Genomic DNA, 20481 nt, shown 5'->3' on the forward strand with positions numbered 1-20481 from the left:
CAAAGTGCTTAAAGTCATTTTCTTTGACCATGAAAATTACTTTTATATCCCTTAAATTTTAACTAAATTCTCAAACTACCTTTTTTTATTCTTTTAACCCTAAAATTCACATCATAAACACTTTTATCCAAACAATCAACTGCTTATTTATAAAAATAACTTTCAGCACTTCAAAATTCTAAAAGCACTTCATACATAAAAATTACTTTTTTAAGCCCATCCAAACGAACTCATATAATATATATGGGTCAAATTTCAATATTAGACAAAGAAAGCCGCTAGACTAGGCTTTAAGCACGTTTTCCCATTCCAAATACAAGCAAAACCTCTTTCAAGATTGTGATTGATCCCATGTCCTTGCACCTTCAAAAGGTATTAAATTTTGACTAATTATTTACGTTTGATATTAACATCAAGAAAATTCTTACTATTAATTTTGTTAATTTGACTTGTTATAGCAGATCACACATGCTATTTTTTTAATTGATCTGACAATCCATTGCTAATATATCATTAAATAAAAACAACATAATATTTTTATTGTTTAGTGTAAAAGTTATATGTAATTGATTCTGTAGCAAGAATTGAATCTTGAATTAGCTTTAATGAAGAACCCTCCAATATATATTATACTTCTTGATAAACCATCACACATTACACTATAAATTGTTCTCAACTCAGATATCTTCAACATGACATGATGAAAAGTAAGAAATTTGAAACATGGAACCCTTCCTTTTTATTACCTATTGCAAAGCTTCTATAAATTAATCTTTTTACCTTTTGATGACAAACCATCATGCCCCACCCCCAACCCCAATGCAATACAAAAAAAGAAGAAGAAAAACTCCAAAACGAGAAAGCAGAAAAGAAAAGAAAGGAAAGTAAAGGAACAAAAGACAATTGGGGAAAGACTTTACAAGCATTATCATTTCAGAGGCCTTTTCATTCCTCGTTCCAAAAGTTGACCAAAACCTTATTTGCCACATCTCTCTCTATATATAAATATATATATATCCTTTTAATCTATAGGATCTTTTTTCATATATTGTTCATTTTATTTTAAATGAAACAACAAAAAGCTCAGACGAACAAGAAATTAACGGATGCAACCGACAATAATATACTCAATGTGATTTCACAAGTGATGTTTGATTTGGGAGGGGGTACAGATCTTACCTATACTTTTATCGGGTAGATAAACTGTTTTTGAATTTTAATAAATCCTCAACTTAAAAAATATATATTTCCAAAATAGATTTGAAAAATACAAAAGTGAAAAAACTGTGATGAAAATATCCATGACAATTTCAAAAAAAAAAAAAAACTCGCGATCTTTAGATTTTCTCAAATGCAAAGAATTATATGGAGTCCAAAACCTACTCCATTTGCTCACAAACAAAAACCCTAGATTAACCCTTCTTAATTTTTACCAAACTTTATCTCATCCAAAATAATTCCCTTTTTCACATTGAAAAATCCTCAAGATACATATTGTATACCATGCCTCTCTATGTATGTGAGATCTCAAATGAGTTGTAAGAAAGAAATTAAATTCCATGGATTAATTTTTTTTAATAGCTCCATAGACTTTCTGCATCAGAATTTCCTGGTGAATCATCGGACCGCGGCGAGTTCATTCTCGGCGGGCTCACCATCATTGCCTCCGCCATGTCAACTAGCAAATTAGGCATATCAAATAATGCCTCTTCATCAATGTATTCATGATCCCTAGTTTCCATCATATGCACACTCCCCGTCCTCGATGATTGATCATCCGTACCTGACAGAGATGAATTCAAAATTTAAATTGTGCAGTTGAATTTTTATGGTTCTTTAATACTAGAATCATTGTACTTTTGAAATTATTAATTTGTATTCAACATTATTTGTCAAGATCATTATTTTAGTTTGTATTCATCATGTTTTGTATATTAATAAATATTGATCTAATTAACATGAAATATAGAGTAAGCTATTAGAATTGGAGGTTTTTTCCACTGTGAGTTAATGAAAAATTTGTATAGTAAAACATGGTTTTCACTCCTATTTTCCATCGAACCTGAAGAAATGCAAGGTGGGAAACAGATATTGGGAAATGTCTCAATTTTTCCAGTGTGAATTAATCAAAATATCTGTAAGTTTAGTCACTGAATATTTTCCAACAAAAAAATAGTACAATAATTTTTTAGTTGTGGTAAATCAACTCAGTAGACACTAATTTACAGGCTAATTTATATTGATATTGTAAAAACTGTTTACATTGCCACAGTATATATAACTTAAAGTTCATATATATTTTTATATCGAAAATACTGAATTCAGTTGAACATACTTCAAAAATGCGAATATATTTACCTGGTTGAGTTCCGGATGTGGTTTCTCCGGTTTCTATCTTCATCAGGGCCGCCGCTGTGGCGGCAGCTTTTCGTATATCCGCCGCTGCTGGCGAAGGAGGAAGTGAAGGATACAAATTAATATTACCGGGAAAGTTTATTACGGCGTCGTTTCCCTTTAGAGCCCTTGCAGCGACGTCGTATGCAGCAGCAGCCATTTCGGGTGTAGGATAAGTACCTAACCATATTCTCGTAGTCTTACGTGGCTCTCGAATTTCGGACACCCATTTTCCGCTTCTACATCGAATTCCGCGAAATACCGTATGTTTTCCACCTATCGGGCGGCCTGGAGAATCTGAGCCGCCCGATGAGGTGGAACTCATAGGGATAATATTTGGTAGTTGAACCATTTTTTGAGTAGAATTTGCATTTTCTAATTTTGAAATGTTTGATAATGGACTAGGTGTGTTTATTGTTTGAATATGTGTCTCCGGTGGTGGCGTTGGCGGCGTTGGTGGTGGAGGAGGTATAGGGAAGAGGGGTATTTTAGTACTTTCACTAGGTTGATGGGGAGGTTGGTTTATTTGGTTGGACTTGGTAGGATTTTGAGAGTCATCCATGTATATATATGTTTTTTTTTTTTTTTTTGGGTATGTATATGTAGATTATTGGGGGAGAGGGAGGGGGGAGGGGGGAGGATGAGGTGGGGTATTTTGTAGGAGGACTTTGGAGAATGTGGTTTGGTATTTAAGGGAAGAAAAATATAGGTGCATAGAATATATTGATGAGTTAAAAAAAAGTGAAAGCGTGGGGAATTCGTGGATAATTTGCTATTATATGGTTTCTACTAAAGTTGATAATATTGGCACACGTATTAGATACTACTAAAAACTAGCAAGCTTTAGCTGTTATCTACTAGTATTATATATTGTCTAATCCATTTACATGCTGTAACCAGGCACAATTCTCACATATTAATTACAAGTGTAATTGGGCAAAGTCAAGTCGGAGCAAGGGACTCATTCGAAATTTTTTCGATGATAGAAAATTATTATATATATATATAGTATATGTTGAATTTTTTGATTTTTTTTGTATGTTTATTTTTTATATATATTTTTTGAATTTTCGTAGTGAAAATTTTGATTTTGTCACAGAGTAAAATTGTACATATTTCAATTGAAATAAATAAATTTAATTTATTTTTTTGTTCTGATATACGTAAATACTCCATTTATCCCTAAATACTTGTTATATTTCATTTTACAAAAAATAATTCAGTTTAACTCTAAAAAAAATTAAATAATATGACGAGTAATTTGAACCGGGTAATATGTAATATTTGGTAGTAAGAAAACGGAATGAATAAGGTTTCATATTGTTGGAGACAAATTAAAGACAACATTGCTGTTCATGATGATTCTAATATATGTCTTAGATGAGCTAATCATAGGGTCATATTGATGATTTCAATTTATTTCATATCCTCTTTCTTTCAAATATGAATACAGCTTTAGTTGCATGAGTCCCACTAGAACTAATTTTCTTCCAATATATATATAAAGGTGGTTTTTGGTAAGTTTTTCTGTTCCTCGACTAATTTTATTTTATTTTTGTATATATGGCTTTATATTTTTTCTAATTAATTCCCTGGATACATATAATTCAAAAGAATATGTGAATAATTTATATACAATACATTTCTTTTTTTTATATTGAGGATTCGATCAATTGATATATTCACAGATGTTTAAAATTCAATTTCTTGATTCGTATCTTCAATTTTTGAGAACTTATAAAGTTTTTCCATCAAACTTTGATGCATGAACCTACAAAATCCTTCAAATAACATTTGATTAATCCCAGAATATTTATGGATATTCTCTCATTTTCATTACTGGGCATTTTTTTCTTTTTATTTATAAAAATACCACTATTTGTTCATTTTTAACCACAAATTTTGATTTTAAATTTTGAAGAAAATTGACAAAAAGCACTATCTCCAAGTGAACTCTAAGCGGCATTAATCTAAATTAGTTGAACTCGAGCTCCCACGTGAGTATCATAGGTTATAGACTTTTAGACTCCCAACTTTTTAGAAAATCAACTGTTTCCTTCGTTTTCTAGGCCCCAATTCAACGTTTAGTTGCATGATAAAAAATAAATTGCAGAGACAAGTAAAAGATGCCATTTTCCCTAATAAAAAATAAGAAACTTGTATATTATAACTAATTGGCTACAGTATAAGAGAAAATAATATTTGTTTGTGGTCTGATAGAGGATATTTCAATGGACTAGAATTAACCAACAAGGCCTTTTAATTGATCTATATTAATGGCTACAACAAGTTGTCACGTTTCAAACTTGTGGATATCACTTGTATAAATACTCTCAAAGTATTTGGAGAGTCAAATAAATTTATTTTACTTAATATTTTCATATGCCATTAAGATATTTTATATTATCAATATATATGATGGTTTAATTTATATATATTTTTAATGTAGTTTTTAAATATGTAAATTTTATTTTTAAAAAATTTAAAATTTCTGTATTCAAATTCATGATATCCAGAGTGTATTCGAAGGACAGCAAATCCCACTTTGATGGCTGACTAGCTGATTTGATTATCGAGCAAGTGATCTCCTAAATAGGCGAGGGCCAAGGGGGAAGGGGGATTCTGAGTTCGATACCAACTACATGCATTTCTCAATCAAGCTCACCTAATCAATAAGACTTGTCAAGTGTGGTTTACACATTTTTTTGTGTGTATGATTTGCCTCTGTTATGTTGGAGAGGATTTACCCAAAGAATAACATCTGTGAATTTTCTTATTATAAAATAAAAATGCGATTCAAATTAAAGTGACTTACATCGTTCAAGCGATACCACATAAATTATTAGAGACACTGTTTTTGGTATAGGTAATGATTCAATTCATTTTCGTCCTGTCACTTCGACATTGCCAAAACCTTCACTAACAACATTAGACAAACCTTTTTTTGGTCCCATAATTGTCACATTGCGGGTCATACGATAATAAAAGTATCTAAGAAAAAAAAAATTCTTTGTTAATTTTAAGTTTGTACCAATCATGACATGACCATCGACTAGGTACGTTCAACAAGATGCATTAACTACGTACGAGAGTAACGTTATGATTTTTTTGCGTGTTATTTATTAGAGAGTACCTTGTGCATAATATATACATATAAAAGGGCAGCCCGGTGTACTTAAGCTCCCGCTATGCGCAGGGTCCGGGGAAGGGCCCGACCACAAGGGGTCTATTGTACGCAGTCTTACCTTGCATTTCTGCCAGAGGCTGTTTCCAAGGCTTGAATCCGTGACCTCCTGATCACATGGCAGCAACTTTACCAGTTACTCCAAGGCTCCCCTTCAATATATACATATAACATATGTTATTATTCACCAAAGAGTAACAAATATAAGTTTACTATCACCTTAATGTACCTCACTAACTTTTGCGGTGAGCTAAAGGGAATTGAGTGCGTTCAATTGAATCCACTTCAAAAAATATTGTGTGGCATAAATAGAGAAACAATAATTTTGATTGATTATATGTGATCAATCGTTGAATCTCTGACATAATAAAGAATTTCAAATTAATGGTAAAGAGATTTCAAAAATTATCTTATGTTGTAGAATTTTACTTATAAGCACGACACTATTATTTTCTTAAATCCCTTTGTATGAATTTTTATTGGAGAATTTTCGCATATAGCCACTCAAAAATATCTTAATTATGCTCCATAGCTATAATTTGCTAATTACAATTCGTATCTATAGTTGTAGCAGTGTTTGTATAATTCGTGCAACATTAATATACGTTTGTATAATTCGCTATACAATTTGCAGTTTTTATATAACGTTTGTATATTTCACTATACAACTCATGTACAACGTTTGTATGATTCGCTGTACAATTTGTAGTGTTTGTATATTTCGCTATACAATTCGATTCGCGCACGACGTTCGTATAAATCGCGCGAATTATACAAAACTCAAACTGTAATTACAACTAGATGTTTGCCGCGAGCCATAAGTAATTCAAACTACAACTATGTTAGCTAATTAACTAGTATATGTTTGCTTATCCACATAATTTTCCTTTTTTTATTTTGTCAATGTTACACAGTCACTAATCATGTTAGTAGACAATATATAGTAAAACAAATAATTTACTGTAATCAAGTACGAGAAATAATAGTTATTTACATGAATTTCTGTTTCTTAGTGCTCTGCTTAAATTCAAAGCAACTTTTTTTTTTTGAATTATTCAAGATAAAAGTAAAAACCTTTTTTTTTTCATATCTAGAGTTCCAATAATATAGTATGATATAATTGGCAATTTTTTTTTTATGAAAGCTAGCCCAATATTTATCCAATTCAGGGTTCAAGTTCACCTAAGTTGCTAATTTCTAAGGAAAAACTAGGAGAATTGCAATACATTACTGACGTATTATTTAATATAGCTATAGTTTCACATAATTATGAATTGCGACTACAGTTCAATGAAATTTGATATTATACAAATTTGGGGGCTTATAAGAAAATCTGAAAGCAAATTTAGGGGCTCATATACAAATCTCTAAAGCAAATTTGTATTTTCTTTTATATTTGTATATTTCGGGGCTCATATACAAATTTCTAAAGGTTTGTATTTGTATACAAAACAAATTTAGGGGCTCATATATAAATCTCTAAAGCGAGTATGTATTTTTATATACAATCTCTTTGAAAGCCCAATTCGTATAATGCAGCGAGATATACAAACGGAAAAGTCCAATTTGTATAATGCAGCGAGATATACAAACAAAAATTTGCATATATCAACTGAAACTATAACTATAAAACGTAATTAGGTAAACTATAACTAAGGAGCCTAATTATATTTCAAGTCTTTACTATTTTCGAAAGTTCCTCTATTTCTAATAACAATTTTAGGGTTGAGATGGAGTCTAGTAATAGAATTCTTGTTTAGGCACAATTCAATTTGCGGTTAGGTTTTATGTTCCTCTTTATTATGTTTTAACATTTTGAATTAAATTTATAAGGGTGGGTCCTGGCCAAATTCCATATCACTCAATGTGGCTTAAATAATAATAATAAAATGGCTAAATTATCCTTTTACACATATTCCCCTAATATATTTACTTTTACTCCCATATACACCAAAAAATTTCCAAATTCCCTCCTTTTCCTTTCTCTCTCTAAACCTCACTGATACATCCGCCCTCTTCCTTCATTCTTGCCCTAATTTGCTCTAGTTAATTAGTTACTCTTCAACTGTTAATCAATTTCAAGGTTCCAAATAAGGTACTGTATCAATCTTTCCTTATATGGAATTTTAATTCATCCTCGTTCAATCTGATTTTTCCTAAAATTTGTATATTTTGATTTCTTCTGAAAATCTTTGAAAAATCTTCTAAATTTTTATCATTTGCTTTCTTCTGTAAATCTTTCTATTTTTATTTCTCATACCTTCAATTATACATATGGAATCCGTTCATGGTCTCAAACAGTCCACTAAAAATCAACGAATTCTTGTTTCTCCTGGTTCTGATTCGTCTTGGGAAGGTTACGACGAAGTTAGATCCAAATATCGTAACGATCCAGCAGTGATGAATAAGCTACGTGAGAATTTGAAGTCGAAAGCTACAGTTAAACATGCACCCAATGAAATAGACAAAAAGATTGAAGGGGTTACAACACGCCCTAATCTCCCAAAGGTATGTGTTCAATTAAATTTTTTGTTTTAGAATGAAAATTTTGTGAAGGTTTTAATGATTCTGATACATATCATTTATGTATCAGATACATAATATCTTTTTAAAAGGAAATCTTTTTGGAGATTTTCTATTTCTGATACATCATGTTTAAGTGTCAGTTTCTGTTGTTTTAATTTTTAATGATTCTGATACATATATATTTATGTATCAGATACATAATGTCTTTTTCAAATGTATTTATTTTGGAGATTTTCTATTTCTGATACATCATGTTTAAGTGTCAGTTTCTGTTGTTTTAATTTTTAACGATTCTGATACATATACAGTTATGTATCAGATACATAATGTCTTTTTCAAATGTATTTTTTTGAAAATTTTCTACTTCTGATACATCATGTTTAAGTGTCAGTTTCTATTGTTTTAATTTTTAATGATTCTGATACATATATATTTATGTATCAGATACATAATGTCTTTTTCAAATGTAATTATTTGAGATTTACTATTTCTGATACATTATGTTTAAGTCTCAGTTTCTGTTATTTCAAGTTTAATGATTCTGATACATCTACATTTATGTATCAGATACATAATGTCTGTTTCATATGCAATTTTTTGAGAATTACTATTTCTGATACATCATCTTTAAGCCTCAGTATTTGTTATTTCAAGTTTTAATGATTCTGATACATATACATTTATGTATCAGATACATAATGTTTTTTTCAAATGCAATTTTTTGGAGATTTACTATTTCTGATACATCATGTGTAAGTGTCATTTTTTGATGTTTCAAGTTAATGATTCTGATACATATACATTTATGTATCAGAATATAATATATAATTGTTTCTGATACATCTTCTGTATGCATCAGAATCTCATCTCATGCATCAGATATTTTAATGCATATGATACATCGTATTTATGTATAAAGTTCAAGTTATATTTAACCATTTTTATGTCAATGCAGAGAATGAAATACGTCATCAAGAAGATCACGTCCCACCCATTGAGATTCGGAACGGCATATAGGGCTAATTTTCTTAATGATTTTGAATCATCAATAGGTGAAGAAGATATAAAGTTATTTAGGCAATCCATATTTGGTCACTACTTAGATATGCCAAACTGCAACTTTCAAGGGCAAATCATCAAATGCCTCTTACTTCTTGAGGTAGACCAAAAAAACAAAGAAGAACTGCACATTCGTCATGTGCAGGATAATATACTGCGATTTACAATAAATGATTTTGCTATCATTACTGGTTTGCGATGTACCGGTAATATGAATGACTTCAAGTATTCTGATGATCAAACAAGTAGATTATTGTCTTTATATTTTCCTGGTGCCAAAAATGGGGTCAACAAAGCTCGTTTCGTTGAGCGTTTTCTGGTTGGAGGATGGAAAACAAACGAAGATGCTGTTCAGATGGTCATTCTCTATTTCATCCATACTTTTATTTTTTCTCAACTAGGTGATGCACCTATATCAGTTGATGATTTTAAGATGGTAGAAGATGGTAGTTATGAGCAATATCAATGGGGGAAAATAACATATTCAAAATTGATAAAAGGAATGCGTTAGGAGTTTTCAAATGCCAAATAAATGTATCGTCTAGGCGGCATGCCATACGCTCTGAATGTTTGGATATATGAATGTGTATCTCAAGTTCCCTCTGAAATTGCTGTAAGAGTGGGTAATAAAATTCCCAGAATTCTTAACTGGCGTGTTGTCGCCGTGAAGCCAAAATTTGAGACCTTCATGTCTACCATTTTCAGTGAGGTATATGCTTTGAATATTATTCGTTTATGCACTGATTCATTATACATAAAATCTAAGATACATTATATATTCATGACCTTGATACAATATAATTTGATTCATAAAGTAGATGTATCAGCTCATATATTTATGTATCAGGATATAAATATATCAATATATAATGTATCTGATACATATACTTTATATAACCTTTCTGATACAGATAATTGTATGTATCAGAAACTCATTTATCAGTATTTACAGCTCATGAAAACTCTATATTATGTATCAAATTATAATGTATCAAGAATTACATCTCATGATACATCTGCATGTATGTATCAGATAATGTTGTTTTTCTATCAGTTTAGCATGTATGAAGGATTAATGTTTCTGATACATCATGTTTATGTATCAGCATTAACATGTATCAATTATTCAATTGTTTTCTGACAATCAATCAATATTTTTTACAGTATCCATGCTCCAACATTGTCCAATCTCAACATGAAATGGAATCTATTGTCGTTCATGACAACCAACAGAAATCCGAAGCTTCAACATCGGCTGCCAAGGTCAATTTCAGAAAACCTCATGAAGTACCTGGATTTGAGGACTTTTCAACAACACCACCCACAGAATTATTAAAGAGATCCAGGGATGTCGCTGATACATCTTCTCCACCTCCTTTCAAGAGAATGAAGACTTTCCCTGCTAAAAAGCCAATTCAAGTAGAAACAGCCAACATGCACAAAGATTTCATACCACCAAATGAATCAGAAAAGCCTGTTTCTCCTGACAATGAACCAGGGGCGAAGTCACCAAATGAATCAGAAAAGACTGTTTCTCCTGACAATGTACCAGGGGCGAAGTCAGCTGTAGGAGGTGAATCTTCTGGTCATTCGGATCAAATTATTCATATGCAATTCAAAGCATTGAAGAAGTCCATAAAGAAGTTTCTAAAGAGATACGTAAGTTTTTAATTTAAGATGATTCACATACAATATACTTTTAATTAGGTGATACATTCTGATTTTTCATATACATGTATCAAGGTTGACCGGAAGTTCAAGCGTTTGGAGAATAAAATGGATTCAAATCACATTGATCTTTTGAAAGCCATCGACAGTATGGCAAATGAATAATTGGCACATCATCTCAAGTTAAAAAAGATGATTTTGATCAAATATTCCATGTGGTTGAACAACAAAAAGCACCTACTGGATTGGAGGTGCACAATTTTGCAAATAAATCTGACCCACCCCAAAAAAATGACAAATCTAATGTCCAGGAAGATATTAAGGTACATACATCATGTAATATTTGATATTTATGCTTTTAAACTTCTGGATACTTTTCATTGTCATGTATCAAATGTAAATGTTATTATGTTTTCAGGGACCTGAACCATCCACCATGATAAATCAGGTGGACAATATATCGGAACAAAGCATTTCAGCAGATGTTCCTGAATTATTTGATCAGCAAGTTTATTCTGATACATTAAAGGTAATGTATCAGAAACAAATTGATGAACAATTTGATTCTATATATATATTTTGTATAAGCTCAACCTCTTTAAATATATATATATCTAGACATTTAGTACATATATATCATAAGTAAATGTTATTATATTTCCATGAAGATGAACCATCCGTCAAGATACAAAAGGTGGATGATGTATCACAACATAATATTGTATCAAATGATGTATGATATCTGCACAATTTTTATTAAGTAATTGGTTTTTTAAAATAATGTATTATATCCATAGTTTTTTATTAAGTAATTATTTTTTTAACATTTGTAGGAATCGAAAACATTAAATTTTACACCATAATTGAAGGGTGTATCAGCACACCAAATGGAACCACAAAGAGCAGATACTGATCAGCTTATTGCTGATTCTGATACATTACAAGTAATGTATCAGATACATTACTGAGATAAAGTCAACATTATTAAGTTTTTTAATGACGTTATATATTACGTGTAGAACACTGGAAAGAAAGATGGAAGAGTAGCCGATGTTAAAACTGACAAAGTAGAAGAGCAAGTTGAGGAGATTGAAAAAGAAAAAATCAAACCAAGCACATCAGAATCCAATACTTCAGCACCATTTTCGACCGAAACTCTGAATGTGATAGATGCTCTAATATACGGACTTCCATTACCAGCTATGCCATTGACAGCTGTTAGTCATGAGCAAGTTCAGGATGAATGTCTATTACGCGATAGCCAACTACCAACCACTCTTCCATCAAAAGCTAATGTATTGTCTGACGATGCGAAGACACCATTTCGAAGAAGCAGGATTCCTTCGAAGATCTTACAGTCGCCTTATCTTTCAAACTTTGGGTCGAGTGAAAAGGGAAAGGAAAATTTATCAGCTGTTATGCATCAGACACACCCTTTTGAAGGTTTTGGTATATGCTATCATCCCCCATCCGAACTTGTCACAGACTACTCTCAATGGATAGATAAAGGACTTCTAAAATCACATGGCAACAAGTAAGTATGATTATATGATATATTCAACTTATACCCATACAAGTCGTGTATTATATTTGTTATGTTATTAAACTACAAGCTTCCATTCAGGAATTCGAAGGAGGATCATTACAGATCTAAGTGCTCTTCATTCGGCTTTGAAAAAATAGACTTTGTTGTGGCATTTCCTAAAGATAAGAACTGGTTCTACCTAATGTCACAGCCGAACAGATGCTGGAACGATGAGGTAAAAATTTCATCATAAATAATATGATACAACTCATACTAACTACCTGATACATACATATTAATGTATCTGATACATAGATAGATAAATGTATCTGATACATACATAATCTGATACATGATGCTAGTTGTTATATAACTAATACTTTCTTAAAATGTACAACACATCGATGTAATATTTTACTACCTTCGGAAGAAATCGAAGATGCAGTTGAGCAATCAGTATCGATACACAATGACAAACTGCATTTTCAAAATTTACATCGAATATGCACACACACGCTACTATCACCTTCCACCTAACATTTGTACACAAGAAGATATGGCAAGGGCCACTATTACAGCTCATCACGAGAGATCCGTGAAGAACATAATAAGAGGTTTCTCAATACCAGCCGGTTTGCCCTAGCATTTGGTAGATGAGGTATACATTCCAGTAAACTGCGACAGGGATTTTCATTGGGTTCTTGCGGTAGTTGTGTTGAAAGAGAGGTTGATACGTGTGTATGATTCATTGCCTAGACGAAGAAGTAGAAACCCTTCCCAAGAGATCCAAAAGATAGCAGCAATGCTACCAACATACCTGCAAGACAGTGGTTTCTTTGACAACAACGAACGTACTGATTGGTCGTCTCTTGATTCATACAAGGACAAATCAACCGGTAACATGCTTGAACCACATCACTCATTTGCAGTTGAGTATGTTGAAGGAATTGCGCAACAGGGAAGTGACAGCTTGTGAGTATTAACATCAGCTATGTATACCTTTCTTTGCAGGGATTGTGGAGTTTTCTTGGCCATGTTTGCTGAATATCTTAGTGATGGAATTTCTATTCCAAATATCGGACTAAACGCTGAATTCTTTCGTTCAAGATATGCCACACTCTTATGGAAATATGGTTGTCAGAAGGCCATGGATGGTTATGTTAGCGATAATGACGATCCAAAAAAACCTAGGAGAGACATCTCTCCAAACCAAGGAGAACTGATTGATGTCTAATAGTTTTTTTTTATAGTAAACATTTTAGGTGATTCTGATTCTTTCAATGTATCTGATACATAAAATGTAATGTATCAGATTTTATATGTTTTAATATTTCCATACATCAGATTTACTATGTTTTTCTCTGGTGTCAAAATGGAATATAAAATCAAAGTTTATGTTTTATATTCTACTGTATCAAACTTGTATTGAGTATCATATTCATAAGTGTCACATTTTTTGAATTCTGATACATGAATCAAGTTTTATTTATTATGATACATCATGCACATGTATCAGATTCTTATTTCTCAATATTTAATGATTCCGATACATTAATTTTTTGCATAAGAATTCTATGTCTCAAGATTTAACGTATATGATACATCTTGCTTAGGTATCAGATTAGCATTTATCAAAATTTACTGCATATAATAATCTACAATCTATATCAAATAAGATCTTATGTATCACCCACAACTCTTGTGTAATTATGGTTGTCGAAAAGACAAGAATGTTTATATTTGGGAAAATAACGATCCAAAAAATAAACCATGTGAGATTTCATTAATCCAAGTCAAGGCGAACCGATGGACGTCCTGTATTTTATTTTTAAAAAAATTGTAGCAATAAAATGTTCTAATCTTGATACATATCAACTGAAAAAAGAATTTTATATTTATGTCACGTGTCAAACTCAAATATAAAATATAATAATAGATGTTATTATATGATTCAAATAGAATGTATACCGAGATACCACAAACATCATATCTATTTAGGAATGAAATTACAAGTCTTTCTATTGTGGCCTTCGTGGCCACAACGTCCACAAGAATTTGTGCTACTTGTTATCTTCTCACTAGCGAACTTTTTTCTCCCTTTCTTTGATCTTCCTGGCATCCTTTTGTATATTGGCGGCAAGACAAATTCTTCCAAAATTTCCTTCGGAGCAGTCCAGTCTTTCTTATCTGGCATTGGAACCATTGGTAATTCATAAGTATTTGCCAACGCCTCTGGTTTGTAGTAATCAGAACAATATGGGTGCAGGTCAGTAATGTTCTTGCTCTTCTACACTGCAATTGCATGTGGACATGGTATCTCGTCTAGTTGAAATCTACCACAAGTGCATGTTTTTCTCTCTAGACACACAATGTATCTTATACCTAATTCGTAAACAGAATAAAGATACTCTGATGAAGCAACAACCTGCAGGAATTATATTTCAAATATATGTATCAGTACTGTTTCCTCACATACACAACTATGTATCAGAACTGATGTAAAAGGGTAATAATTATCACAGGATATACATATCAGATGAATCAATAGCCAGCAAGAAATATATTTCACATATATGTATCAAAAAGTACGTATCAATTACAGAAATGATGTATCAGAACTGATGTATCAGTATGTATTTTAAACATGTTATGTTTATACGTGTCAGTACTTATGTATCAACTACACATTTGATGTATTCGAATTGATATATCAGTGTATAATGAGCACAGGCTATACCTGAATGACGAAGCAACAAACTGATATAAATAAACTTCACATATATCTATTAGTACTTATGTATCATCTACACAACTAATGTATCTACACTGATGTATCAGTATATATTTAGAACATGTTATGCATAACTGATTAATCATCAGCCTGAAGGAAAATAATCTTTACATATATGTATCAGAACTTATGTATCAAATGTAGAACTTATGTATCATAATTGAAGTTTCATTATTTAATTAGCACATGTTATACATAACTGATGAATCATCAGCCACCAAGAAATTAATTTCACATATATGTATCAGAAAGTATGTATCAATTACAGAAATGATGTATCAGAACTGATGTAACAATATATATGTATCAGAAAGTATGTATCATGTACCAGAACTGATGTATCAGTATATATGTGTCAGAAAGTATGTATCGTGTACCTTCATTCTCGAACACTTGATCGTGTTTGAAACTAGGATATCTTCGAATTTTCTACCCAAAGTATGTTTTGTATAAGATGCTATTTCCCTATTTTTGCAGTTCCAAGAACCAAATAACATTCTCGTTTGCTCCAAAAAGTCAATTATAGGCAGCTCTCGTGCTTCAACAAGACATCCATTGATACATTCTGCGATGTTAGAAGTCATCATTCTACCCCTGTTGACAGTGGCATGAACCCTTGACCACTTTTCGTATCCTGCATTTTTTAAATATTGTGTCACCCGTTGATCGATTCTTTCAACTGTGGCCATTAATTTATCGACTTCATCTTTTCGGTATGCCTTGGCCATTGAATAGAAGATGTCACTTAGTACAGCTTTGCTCCTTCTGTATTTAGTACACATATTTTTCCATATATGCCATATGCATGCAAAATGAGGAACATTGGGAAATACCATGCTTACACTCTTGATTATGCTTTCGTTCTTATCTGATACAACACACATATTGTCCCTCTCACCAAATGCATTCTTGAAATTCTAAAAAAACCACGTCCATGATGAATCATTTTCCGTATCAACAATACCATACGCCAACGGCAATATGCAACCTAATAAATCAATAATAGCGATACAATAGTTATTAGAATTCATCAGAATCACAACAAACGTGAAAAATGAGATGACACAATGTTATTCAATAAGAAACAGTATAAGAAAGTAATACCTGCCCCATCAAGTGTGCTAGCTGATACAAACGTCCCTTTATAAGGTCCATCAAAATGTGCACCGTCAACAACAACTACTGGTCGACAAAACTGAAACCCCTTCATCAAGGGCCTTAACGCTATGAACAAATACATGAACTCATCAGTTGATGACTTGTGCATACTTATGTACGAATTTGGATATACGGTTTTTAGAATATGTATGTATACAGGCAGCCTGTTGATAGGTAATATCAATTCCATACGCTGATTTAATATCCTCTCGTATATCATTAGGGGTGAGAATTCTCTTATGATTAACCAATTTAGGTGCTGTGAATGCACTAACAAAAGCCTTTGTAGCATGAACTTTGTTGAAAATCCTATCTCTCAGTGCACATGAATGTTCACTATTGAAATATCTAACTTTGAATATATCCGATTTTTTTCAACATGAAGCTTTCATTCTCCAACAACAGACTTCTGAAAGGCATACTAACACATAACTGCATTTGTATTAAAAAAATGACATGTATCATACCAATATTTTTTCATTTATAATATCAACAAATACACTGACATACTGATAGGAAGTTTGTCAACCCACATGTACTTGATACATGCTTCTTTGTATGTATTATTAAAAAAAACATCTAATACATAGAGTATTATGAATCTGATACATACTGAAAGCATTATTATCATTTTTTAACTGAGTTACAAAAATGGAGTTTTGATGTATCATGACAGGAAAAATTATTTTATTTTAAGAATGTATCAGATACACACAATAATATGTATCTGATACATACTGTTGGATACTATCCAACATCAAAATTTCCAAATGCAGAAATGGAGTTTTGATGTATCATGATAGGAAAAATTATTTTATTTTAAAAATGTATCAGATACACACAATAATATGTATCTGATACATACTGTTGGATACTATCCAACATCAAAATTTCCAAATGCAGAAATGGAGTTTTGATGTATCATAACATGAAAAATTATTTTATTTTAAGAATGTATCAGATACACACAATAATATGTATCTGATACATACTGTTGGATACTATCCAACATCAAAATTTCCAAATGCAGAATATGCGCATACCTTTTACTGTCGGATCTTTTAACCTTGAAATTTAATTCATTATTGATTTTGTATTTGGCCATTACATCAACTAGAGTTGCTTTATCCTCATAGAATTGATTCTCCTTCACTTCCGCACCATTTGTATCATCTATGTAGTTCGTCAACTCCAATTCTGCTATATAACAATTTGCAACATTACCAGATTCTTTTAAACCAAAAATGTGGGACTCATTCGCATTTGATTCGGCACAAACGATTGCTCCAGATGTACTGTCGAATGATTTTATCTCACATCTTTTTATATCAAAGCTTGATATGCACAAGGGATAATTCACGAAACCAGGCTCTTTCTTCTTCAACTCTATGTAAAGATTAACACCCATATCATTACGAATATATATTGGCGACGAGTTACCTTCAACTATGTATCAGATTTCAATTTTTTCTCTGATTCATCCACACTCAATTCAGCAGCGATTGCTGCTTTTAGATTTGAGTAAGATACATTGTCACGACAACGATTCCATCACTTTTGTATTGTTCATAAGTAATATCGGATTGCCAAACTCCAGAATGTCTCAGTAGTATCGGGATATTCATATCGATTAATTGATGAAACGCGAAGTTTGCTTTGAATTGATGCTCTGTTGTTTTCCTTGTAGTCGATGCTCTGACTTTTTGGCTTCAAAATTCATGTACATAACTGTCGCCTTCTTTAATAGATCAGTAATTGATATAAAGAGCCAGTCTTTTATCCATAAATAGCTGATGTGCATTAACTATTCTATAGCTAAAGTTATGTATCAGATACATAACTTATGTATCAGCAAAAATGGAAAAATAATTGAAATCAACTTCGGTATGAATTGATGCTCTGTTTTTTCCATTCGAGACGACGCTATGTTTTTTGGCTTGAATCTTCATGGACATAACAATTGATTTTTTTAACAATTGATGTATCAGATACATAACTGATGTATCAGATACATAACCCAAACTGAAAAAAAAATTGAAATCGAAGTTGGTTTGAATTTATGCTCTGTTTTTTTAAGCTTAAATCTTCAACTACACAACCGTTCTTTTTTTAACCAAATTAATCCCATTAATTAGATCAATAATTGATTTAAAGAACCAATCATCCCTTATATTAAGATACTATCCATAAATAGATGATCTTCATTAATTACTCATTAGATAATTGATGTATCAGATACAAATCTAATGTATCAGAAAAGTTGAAAAAAAGGGGGATATCGGGTAATTTTGATACAATGAGGGATGTATAGTAATTAGACTTTTTCATTATGGGATTTAGGTAAAGTTTAATTACTGATCTAAAAACACCTCCAAATAGATTGACAAAATCCAGGGAAAGGTAACTAAACCAAAAATGAAAGTAAAAAGGAAAGAAGAAAGGTAAGAGTAAAAAACACGCGTTAATCAGTGTTAAGCTCAGTAAAAAGCCTACTTGACTCATAAAAGTAATAAATAACATATATATTTTTTACTTTAAAAATAAATTTTATGTGAGAGTTGAACCAATTAAAATCTTTAAAGTAAAAGAAAGGAAAAAAAAGAAGTCACAGGAACTTACTTATTTTCAACTGAGAAAAAATGATTAGTTAAGTTTTTTATACCTCAAGTGACGTATGTTTTACTTTAATAAATAAGTAAATTTAAAAATAACATATTGATATTTTATTCTATTGATAAAGTGAAGAATAGCTATTGAGATTTTATATTAGTTTAGCTGTAGCATTGCCGTGTTGTGTAAATTGGATGAGGTGGAGTATCGTAAATCCAAAAAATGAAATAAAAATTATGTGTAGAATAGTTATTTAGGTAGAATGTTTTATGAAACTTCAAAATACTTTAAAGTTTATCATTACCTTTTATTTTGCAACCGTACTTATATACATAGTATACAACGTGTATACATCTGTTGTACATAATATATAAACTTTGTATAGTAGTGTATAAGAAGTTCTTATACACACTTTTATGCTGTAATACAAATTAATATAAAAATTGTATTTGCTCTCCTATGAACTTTATTACGAAACTCCATTCAAAAAGGGTTAAATCTTTTTTAAATAGCTTTAAATTTTAACTACAATTTTAAAATGACATCGAGCCACGATCATCAATTAATTAAAAAAATTCAACATATTTAAAGCCCATTTGTGACTTTTAAAGCTTTTAAGAACTCCATCAATATGGAGTTTTTTTTTTTTTACCCTAACAATCATACAATGTAAACTTCATTATGTATTAAAAAGAGGTAAAATCGTGTAACTTGGAAAATAAAGTTAATAACCTATTATATAACCTGTTACTATAGGTTAAGTTACACTGATAATGTAAAAAGTCTTTTTTGTGTCAATGTACATTTGGATCTAAAATTTTCAGTGAGGGGTTTGATTTTTTGGGACTGTTTGCTTTTCTTTTGAAATTAAATCCACTATTTCATCACTTATTTTTTTTAAAAAAATTAATAGTGAAGAATTGGGCTAGGCTAGTGGTTGTTTCCAAAATTAAATAAAAAAACATAACAAAAGCTAAAAACATAACACATAATAGTGAGATTCAAACCCAGAACATAGGGGTCTTGAAAGGACCTATCCATTACGCTACACTTTGCTTCTTGGTCAGAAGGTTCAAAATTAATATATGTACATAAATATAAAAAATTCACCATATATATACAGTATAATTTTTTCCCAACCGAACACCCTCCCACCCGCCTCTACATATCTTAAATAAACTACACTATCTATTAGTGGCGGAGCCAGAATTTTCAATAAGAGGGTTCAAAATCTGAAGAAGAAGACAGTGAACTAGCCGAAGGATGTTCGACATCTACTATTTATATATATAAAAATATTTTAACCATGTATCAATAGTATATTTTTTCGCCGAAGCAAGAACATAATTAGGATTGAAGTTTCACTTTGGATAAAACTTGTACAAATTAAGTACAAATACGTAGTTATTATAAATATTTTTTTTTAAAAATGGTAATTATTTTAGTACGTGATAGAATTATGTACGGATAATAACTTTTGTTTTTTTAATTTCACTTTTTAAATATTCAAAATAAGGAGAAAAAAAAAATCGAAAAAATAAGTTACCGAAAAACATGATATAAAAT

The 20481-nt window shown here is 31.1% G+C and overlaps 2 protein-coding genes across 2 annotated transcripts; one reads left to right on the top strand and one right to left on the bottom strand.

The window, feature by feature from the left end:
- Window positions 1–1302: 1302 nt before the first annotated feature.
- LOC129889977 (ethylene-responsive transcription factor ERF027-like) lies at window positions 1303–3011 on the bottom strand. The gene is made up of 2 exons (XM_055965466.1): window positions 2359–3011; window positions 1303–1783 (listed from the first exon to the last, which is right to left on the bottom strand). Exons 1-2 carry the CDS (start codon window positions 2954–2956, stop codon window positions 1575–1577), a joined length of 807 nt encoding a protein of 268 aa, XP_055821441.1. The 5' UTR covers window positions 2957–3011; the 3' UTR covers window positions 1303–1574.
- A 6684-nt stretch (window positions 3012–9695) lies between these two features.
- LOC129890785 (uncharacterized) lies at window positions 9696–13590 on the top strand. Its single transcript, XM_055966267.1, has 9 exons — window positions 9696–9872; window positions 10328–10822; window positions 10907–10984; window positions 11250–11360; window positions 11701–11775; window positions 11851–12365; window positions 12456–12548; window positions 13041–13289; window positions 13368–13590. Exons 1-9 carry the CDS (start codon window positions 9696–9698, stop codon window positions 13588–13590), a joined length of 2016 nt encoding a protein of 671 aa, XP_055822242.1.
- Window positions 13591–20481: the final 6891 nt, after the last annotated feature.

Source organism: Solanum dulcamara, chromosome 5 (genome assembly GCF_947179165.1).
Source record: "Solanum dulcamara chromosome 5, daSolDulc1.2, whole genome shotgun sequence".
Taxonomy (NCBI): domain Eukaryota; kingdom Viridiplantae; phylum Streptophyta; class Magnoliopsida; order Solanales; family Solanaceae; genus Solanum; species Solanum dulcamara.

Excerpts from the sequence above, each read along its gene's own strand:
- LOC129889977 (XM_055965466.1), bottom strand. The coding sequence starts at position 2,956 with ATGGATGACTCTCAAAATCCTACCAAGTCCAACCAAATAAACCAACCT. Across the intron at positions 1,784-2,358 it reads CACATCCGGAACTCAACCAG|GTACGGATGATCAATCATCG; the intron begins GTAAATATATTC and ends CATCTCTGTCAG.
- LOC129890785 (XM_055966267.1), top strand. The coding sequence starts at position 9,696 with ATGTATCGTCTAGGCGGCATGCCATACGCTCTGAATGTTTGGATATAT. Across the intron at positions 11,776-11,850 it reads CTGATTCTGATACATTACAA|AACACTGGAAAGAAAGATGG; the intron begins GTAATGTATCAG and ends TATTACGTGTAG. Across the intron at positions 13,290-13,367 it reads CATCACTCATTTGCAGTTGA|GGATTGTGGAGTTTTCTTGG; the intron begins GTATGTTGAAGG and ends CTTTCTTTGCAG.